Source organism: Poecile atricapillus, chromosome Z (assembly GCF_030490865.1).
Source record: "Poecile atricapillus isolate bPoeAtr1 chromosome Z, bPoeAtr1.hap1, whole genome shotgun sequence".
Classification (NCBI taxonomy): domain Eukaryota; kingdom Metazoa; phylum Chordata; class Aves; order Passeriformes; family Paridae; genus Poecile; species Poecile atricapillus.
In genome coordinates, this window is record NC_081289.1 from 124504977 (window position 1) to 124514062 (window position 9086).

Here is a 9086-nt window from a genome sequence, read left to right on the forward strand (position 1 = left end):
CACTATGGATCTATCACCCACAGAGCTCCTCCATGATCCACAGCCTGTCATAAGCTCTCACCAGAGGATTACTGTAGTGTGGGGGCTTGCCCATCACTTCCTTCTGGCATTCAAGAGTTTGCTTTGGAGCAACGCTTTCCAAACGTGACACGCTCGGGGGAGGGGAGGGGAGACCTAAAAAAACTGAAAACACCACAAACAAGCTTTCCTAAAACAAAAAATCCCTCTCTAAACAAAAAACCCCAACTCTCAATTATCGGCAGCCAGAGGGCTATAGCCGGCAGAGCAGAAAGAAGACCGTCTCGGGTTTAGCCGGGGAGATTGACACGAAGGGGCTGTCCCCAGGTGGGCACGAAGCCGCTCCCTGCCGCGGGGTCACCTCCGCCCGGCACCCCGGGACGGCGGCGCCGCGCAGGGGCTCCCGGAGCGCAGGGGCGGAGAAGCAGCCGCCGCCGCCCCAGCCCCGCACACCTCCTCATCCCGCTCCTCCAGCGAGGCGTCGTCCTCTGCCCGCCCGCCGGGGATCGCCAGCTCCGGCGAAGCCGTCGCCCCGCCGGGGGCCGTCGCCGCCCCGCCGCCGCCGGGCTCTCCCTCCTCAGAGAGAGTTTCCGAGCCGGAGGAGGAGCCGGAGCAAGAGGAGCCGACGTGGCCGGCCCCCCGCGCCCGCTCCGACACCGCCGAAACTTTCTCCGCCATGGCCGGGGGCTCAGAGCCCCGCCGCCGGCAGCCACACTCCCCCGCCCCGCAGAGCGCAGCGCCGGAGCGGCAGCGGCGCTCCCGGGCCGGGCCGGGCCAGGCACCGCGCTCCGGGCGGCGGGCGGCGCCTGCGGGCGGGCGGGGCGGGCCGGGCCGGGCCGGGCGGAGCCACTAGCGCGGGGGGCGGGCCCGGAACCGCGGAGCGGCGGGAGGGCGGCAGGTAGCGGGGCCGGGGTAGCTCCCCGCCGCGGAAGGAGGCAGGAGGTAGGGGGCAAAGCGCGACGTCCCGCGGCTGGCCGTGCCCTGACAACCAGGTCCCGCCGCCCGGCGCGGAGAGGGCAGCGGGGTCCGCCAGAGCCCGATCTGACGGGATCGACTCTGCGTGGGCACAGCAAGCCACCCTCCGCTCCCGGGCGATGTCACGGGTTTAAGTAAGAGCAGCTATTCTACATTATGTAAGGGTTTTCTGCGCCCCTCGCTTCCTCTAAAACGGAGCTACCGGCAGTTTACGGCAGCAATTTTGCCGTCTTCGTACCATTTTGCAGAAAGCTACAGACGCCTCGTTATGATTTTGCAGCAAACGAAAGTCCCTGGGAGTGTTTGACTTTGAAACGGTCATCGATATTGGGATTTGTCACCAAGCTTTCAGTCATTGAAACCAAAGCACATGACAAAAAGTTAGGCATGTGAAAGCTTTTGCAGCTCTTCCTGGACAACTCTTCCATCTTCTAGGACCTAAATGGCTTTTAAACCCTGTTATCCTGTCGTTATTATTATCCTGCCGTTAATATTTTTAAATATTGTTTAAGTATTATTTTGAAAAAAAAATTCCTTTCTTTCTTTCCCGAGAATGTAAGTCTTCATCTAATGTGCTAATACTATATACAAATATATACTGGTATATACCAGGACCTTATTTGATTGTCTGGACCCCAGATTAATCAAATTGTGAAATCAAAACAGACTAAGAGCTTTTGTAATTAAGAAAGTCCCACAGCATCACTACAGAATGGTTATTTTCTCCATTTCACAGAAAGAGAAATGTGAGCACAGACTAGTTATTGATGTGCTCTAATTAACACAGTACATAGTTGATGAAAATAGGAAGCAGAATGCTTCCACTTTTTCAGATTTCTAATTTGATCAATTTATCCAGTATGCCCAGATGGTAAATGAATTTTTAAAAATCTACTACTACCATTATTATTACTATTACTATATAGGTCATCAGATTATTACTGGAAGGAAAAACAGTGATACAAAATTCTCCAGATCTCAGTCCTTCCCTGTTTAGAGCAAGGTTTTGGTGCTGGATATTAGGCTGTAACAATGCTGATTAGTCTTTGTGATTTTTTTATTTAGATCAGACCTTTAAATGTTAATTTGTTGTGGAATACTAGGGATAGAATTTGACCCAAAAATTTGCCTATGCCAATATTTATGATAAGGAAATACGAGATACACACACATGGGCAAAAACTGGTTTTGACTATATACTTCTGACATATGGTTATGACACATATACTACTCCAAACCTAACCCTAATAATTTTAACTAGCCAGTTAAAAGAGTTCCTCCTTGGTACTCCATGTTCTGCACATAAGTTGTTCTATCTCCAAAACCTGGACTTACTCATATTTCTTGAATTCTTGATTTTAGAGCTAAACCTTTTTCTGTCAGAATCTGTCTCTGGTTTAGTGTCATTCTCATAGCAGAACAACTTGCTTAATTTCCTACTTATTCTTCACAATGTATAAGAAAATTGCCAGGTGGTGAAAAGCAACGCTGCAGGTCTCTGTCACTTCTTGCTGCCAGAGATGAGACTGGAAAAAACAGAGCTTAGCCAAAGCACTTCTACACTTCAGTTATTATCAGCTGCCAGAACAGCCCCTGTAATCTGGGGGCAGCAAGGAATACATTAGAATAGTCACTGAGCTGTTCTAATTTATGCCATAAATTGAAATCTAAGAAGACACTCAAAATTTTATCACCCCAGAGTTAGAGAAGACAAGTGACAGTATTGTTCTGCTCTGGCCTCTAGACTATGTCAGATCACATGTTCTGCTAACATATCTTACATGAACAGAAGAGGGATGCTATGTTGCCTATAGTAGCTAAAAGGGAGCTAAAGCTAAAAGCAACAAAGATAGAAGCTTACATCATTTTCCATCCTGGGAAAAGCACTGTTGCTTGCACTTCCCTATCACATATCAGTGAGGTATTTTGTAGCAAAACACTGAATATCTGGTTTGAGAATGACTTGAGAAGCTCATTTTGAAAACATTTGTTGAGAAGTCCATATTTAATAAGCTTTGAGGACTTTCTGTCATGCATTGGACTCATTTGGTGGAGAGTATGGAGATAAGGGTGTGATGTGATTGGTCTGATGAGTGGTCTGATGTGAGCTATTACAGGTGGCTGGCTCAGTTTTGGATACATTTACTCATTTACACACTTTTTTCCATCAGTACATTTTCAGGCAGCCATTCCTTGGTTTGCTCAATATTTTCTTTCTGTCCTCCCCTTAGTACACACTGCAGTCACCCGCTCTGTGCAGTTACAGCTGTTCAGGATGTGCACTGTTCACTCTCTCATGTCAGTTAACTGGAAACATACAGGAAAAGAAATAAAGTGTATCTCAAAACTCCCTGATTATAATATAATATATTATATTAAAGCATTTGTTAATGCTTGGGAAATTCTGACACTCGGTGTGGTGTTGAAGGAGTGAAAAAATGACTAACAGATTTATTGACAAGTTTGGCACAAGATATCAAGGTATAGGGGAAACACTGGAAAAAGGCATGAAGAGGTATAGAAAACAAATTGTCAGCAAATAATAGCTGTAAATGAGACAGGATGAAAAGACAAATAAGAAGATGATGACTGGCTTTGTAACTGGCCCTTCAAGCTAAAGATCAGGATCTGGACCAAGAAATTATAGCAGGGAATCAAAGGAGCAGATACATCGTAAAAATGACTGGCAAAAAAAGTAAACTTCACAGCAGTGTATTGAATAAACCAGAGAAGTCAGAGACAAAGACTGTGAAGCTCATTAAAAAATTTTAAAAGGTGGGACAATTGTTTCAGCGGGTCAAGCACCTGTCTCATATTATAGCTTTAATGAATAAAATACAAAAAGTAGATCTTTGTAGTAGCTACTGTATCAGTTCCATGACATCAGTTGTCTTCAAATCATTGGCTTTTTGAACTAGGCAATGTTGCATCAAATTCTTTTTTATAGTGCTTAGAATATTCTTCTTCCTCTTTGATTCTGAATATTTAGGCAAAAGTCTACCTCTGGTAAGAAACAGTTTTTAAAATACACTGACAGTGGGGTTAGCACCTGAGAAAATCCCTAGGCAAAACTGACTGATCTGGCAAATGTGAGGCTCTCCAAATAAGACAACTACACTATCAGCAACAACAGCACTATGCTTCCCTTTCTGCATAGTAAATGTGCATTAAACCTAACCTGGAAGAACCACTTCTTTGGATGAATAAGTCTCCATGCTTACTCAGTTCTTGCCCTCCCCGTTGAGACTGCCAACAGTATTGCCAATTAGTGCCAATCCTGAATGCAGACTGTAATATGAATAGGCCTTTCAATATTTAATTCTAGACTTTTGCATTGGTGGTATATAAATGTTTCATTAGTGCCTTCCTTCCTTTCTGCCATTTTTTCTCTGATAAAGAAGCAGAGCTGCCTACCTGGAGTAGTAGCAGAAAATGGGCAAACAGGAACTTGAACTTTTAAGTGCTCCTCCTAGCTCTAGCAGTAAATTCTCTGATCAGAGTTCTTTTTCTTGGGAATCCTAATTTATTGAGAATGCATGTTACAGGGTAATAAAGATGACACCCAGTTTTTATGTGATGCATTTTATTGCTACATATTCACTCTCAAGCAATATCCAAGATCGCAAATTCAAAAGCTTTCATTCGTTGGGCTTCTAACCATTGGCAGGAATGCAAACAGCAGTGATAGGCTGGTAGAGAATAAAAACACCCATAAGGACAACTCTCATCTCGGGACTGGAGCCGCTACCACCAAACATACAGCATAGTTTGGAGATCCCTTCTTTTTATTTCTGAAAATCTCATTAGAGCTTAGGATACTTCAGAGTAAGCAGAATCTACTGTGTACCTCTCTAAGAGAATCAATTCTGAGACACTCTCTCTTACCATTAAAAAGCATTTTTGACAATGAATATGAGGCACGATTTACTTTCCCTAGAAATTGCATAGCATGAAACAAGGGCATTTGAACATGCTGATTAGATTCAGATCATCTCAAAAGGCATTAAAAAGCTAGTCATGTTACATTGTAATTCCTAGCAACAATAAGCATATGCATGAACAGAAATACTGCATTCAAATCTGTGGAACTTAATAAATAATAAAACTGGAAAAAAAAATTCACCTTTTAATTGCATATGCTACTAGATATAAAATGTCTTTGACAGGGAAGTAAACACAACTAGTGTAGGCCTCCACCTGCTGCAAGTGCCTTTATCAAGACCAAACAGTGTCACCATCTTGACAGCTAGAGATGATGTGATCTGGACTAAAGAGTGTAATTGCTAAAGACACTTTTCCCAGACTACTGGCACTTGAGGACCTGTGTGAGCACTGCATGAATCACCATCATGAGACCTGCAGAAAATCACACTTAGATGAAACCACTGGCAAATGTTTACACTCTGACATTCACATTTCTGATCCCTTCAGTGTAAAAGAAAAAAAGAAATGTTGCTCAGCACCATACATGTCACAGAGCATTTGAAGGCTGTATAGGAACACGGGGAAACATAATGCAGTGATCCCCTTGTCAGGTCTCCCTCAAGGCATTGCTTTGGGGTTACACCACTATGACTAAACATCAGAAGCTCACCCTCAGTTTCACACAGATTCAAGGAGGTTGTGAATCTGTGTGCTGGAGGGACAAACAGAAGTTAAACTGTTTAAATCTGACTTCAGATACAGGAGTGTACTGCCAGCATGTTGTGTGGAATTTCTGTGCGTCTGCTGGCAGAGGTGCTCAGTTTTTTGATGGATAACCCTTGAGCAAGGAGCCTCCCTTAATTTCTCCCTCACCTTCACAACATCTGTATATCAGGAATATGTAGTGACATACCAGCAGCAGGGAACAGCAGTAAGAACATGGTACAACCCTGTTAACAGCTGGCATACACCAAGTAGGTTACTCATTCTAAGACCTCTTTCCCCAAATTCTGCTTTATTCAAGGTCAGTGCTATGACTTTCAAAAAATTGTGGGAAAACTGTAGCTTCTTACATTTTAACAAAGATTATCACTCTTGCTTCAGAGTGCAGTAACTAGAGAAGTAGAAAGATGCTGATTTCCCACTTTATTGCGGCAGCATCCTAGTGTCCAGTTGTCATTGTTGGACACGAAATGATTCACACAGATACAGCTCAATGTGTGATATGAAAAGGAGTGCAATTTATTCTGTGGTTTCAGTGTTTATAGATTCTCAACAACGACCAGGGATAGGATAGTTAGGTTACCACCTTCCCAACTGCTCTGCTCATGAGAAAGGTCCATCAAAAGACATTTCTTTAATGGAATGTATAAACATCTATGTTTATAGTTACTTTCCTGGGAAAGTGGCTAGAGACTATGAAAACAAGATCAGAAGGCCTAATTCTCAGGGCGACATGCAGTCATGACTGTTGTGAAGACCAGTATTATCAAGATCAGATGGGCAGGAAGAGACAGTCTAGATTCAGGATGGGAATTGAAGATAACCAAAACTCCAGCAGTAGATACAGCAGGGAGAAGGCAGGAGCTCTGAGACTTGCACTGTGGTTATGTTACCAGCCTCATGGTCTGAGAGACAAAGACATGTATGGACTGCTAAATATAATCTAAACCATGTCTGCATCCTGTGGTGTAGTCTGATCATTGTTTTCAGCACTGCCAAGCAATGTTTTAATCTTTAGCTCAGCAGGTGTAAACCTAATTCACATCTGCATCTTTAGAAATTATGCATTTTCCAAACTCCATGGGGTATTTGACTTCTCTGGATAAGTTTAGATGCCCTCAAGTCTACACAGCATCCCTTCCAAAAATGTTAAGGCTGTGGTTGACAGTGTTATTATGGACTGTAAAGTTTGTGGAAAGAAATCCTTCTCAGCAAGTGTTAACAATATCCTCTTTGAAAAACATGAAAATGGAAAGTGAATCTGAGATCCAGTGATTGTCCTGAATTGCCAAACTCTCCAAAGCTCCATGGCAACAACTGAGGTAAAAGCAGGTTTGAGGCAGCCCACGAGGTTTCTGTAAGCTCTGCCTGCCCTCATCCCAGGCCTCACAGTTCCTAAATAGAGCAGGCACAGTGTTTGAGGAAAAGCTGTGATTTTCTCTGAGAAATCAGCTATTGTGTGGGATCACTAAAAATGGTGCCACAGTACTTAAATGGTATTGTTTGTTCAGACATTCTTATTCACAGAATGAGCGAAAATGAAGTCCTCATTGCACATGTAAATAGGATTAATATTCAGAGTTTTACTCTTTTCTGATCTCTTTCCCATTAAAGCAGAATTGTCTCTCAAACTCAAAATGTCATGACCCTTGAGCTAGGTAGACATCACATGCTCAACAAGATGGACACAAATTTTTGCATAAATACCTTGTGTAAAGTAAAATATTCAAAAGCCAATATTTACTTTCTCTGTCTACCAGAATTAGAAAAAAAAAGGGTTGTGGGGTTTCTTTTCGAAGTATTGCTTTACTTTTTTTTTTTTTTTTTTTTTAACTTGCAAGACTTTAATAGCAAAAATTACTTCTTTTGCAACCTACCCCTATTTTTGAAGTAAAATATGACACAGGGATTTATCCTTTATTGTCTTATTCTTAAATTTTCATTGACTGTATCTGTGTCCCACCATGTATCAAAACTGAGTTCTGTGTTTCTATGTGGAGTCTGAAGAGGGAGGAATTTCACTGTTTTAACAATCACACTCACTGTGACGTAAGATTTACATGAGTGGAAGGCCTGCTAGAGGTGACTGAATTTTCTGGTTTTTGTCTCCACTAGAAGCTTATTCCTGTCAAGAGAGATGCATAGTCTTCAGATCTTACATACTTTTTCCTAGGCTTTATATATGGCATAAGATAAGGTACGGTACAAACTCACTAGATTCTACATCAAAATTTGATCTTTATTTCATCTGTAGCTTGATAGACTAATTATATCAACAGTACCATATTATGTCCATTGGTATACTTTGCTAAAATATTACCTCAACCATAGGTTTTTCAATTTTTATTCTATGTTGTCTTTGTTTGACTAGAAATTTCATGCAGGCAGCTAGGTCTAAAAATAAATATTTTACAGTAGTGTTTTTGGAGCTGAAGTTGACAAATCCATATTCTTAGGTTCATTTACTATCAAAATTGAAGTGCTGTTTATGCCAGTATCTGCCAGTTTAAAATAAAAATGCACTGACAGGTATGTAGGAAACATTCAACTTATCCAAAGCTTGCATTTTTAAAATTCAAACATTTCTTATGTTCCAGATTAGAAGTAGTGGTCAACACTTAAAAAAGTAAAGGCCTGAAGTCAAGTTCCTAAATATGTACAAAGGATCCTTAAAAGCCACTTAAAAATCTGAAACAAGGTTAATTTTATGTAGGAAGCTAATTTGAAGGACCTAACTGTGAAAATAATAGACATTGTTGCTCAGCTGGCCTTGGTTCCCTCTCCAAGGGGATTCCTCTAGATTCTGCAAACCCACACAGAATGCCATAATGTATTATGGAAAGTTTTCTGTCAGGCAAAAATTAGTAAGTCCTTCAAAATGTGGAAGATGATGATGATGGTAATAATAATAATAACAATAATAATCATAATAACAAGTTTTGAAAATTATAAGGTCTGTTAAAGTAAGCCAAGATTTTTATATATTAATGCAATTTCCACTGTTAATTTAATAATTCAGCAGTCTTGGTGTCAAAAACACAGCTCAAATTTGCACCTTCTCAATGTTATTCTCTGTGTTCAAAGCAATTCTCTCGAAATATTTGGGTTTGTGCTTAAAATAATCTTTGCATATGTGACATTTAATGTTTCTGTATATGGTAATAACGTAATAAACTTGAAGTGCTTAAGCAAACTTGTCTTCATTTACCAAGTCTGGAAAGATTATGCTTCTCCAGTGACACTTTTCTCCTTTGCAACTAGTAAGTGTAATAGCAGAAAGACTGATTCACAGACTTCAGAGACATGATAGAAGTATTCAGACCAAAAAATATAGTCATATACATTAACAGAAAAGCTTCCTGTCCAAATCACTGTCCCAACCTAAGCTTTGCCAACACAAACATTTAAGAAATGTATCAAAAATAAGGATATGTATTGTGATCTGC

The 9086-nt window shown here is 41.4% G+C and overlaps 1 protein-coding gene across 1 annotated transcript in view; it reads right to left on the reverse strand.

Annotated features, from left to right (window-relative positions):
• Positions 1 to 703, reverse strand: part of MAST4 (microtubule associated serine/threonine kinase family member 4) — a 283945-nt gene extending 283242 nt beyond the window's left edge. Inside the window, exon 1 of the mRNA XM_058865220.1 lies at positions 472 to 703. Within this exon, the coding sequence (XP_058721203.1) occupies positions 472 to 696 (225 nt within the window). The 5' untranslated portion in view covers positions 697 to 703. The remainder of the gene's footprint in view (positions 1 to 471) is intronic.
• Positions 704 to 9086: the final 8383 nt, after the last annotated feature.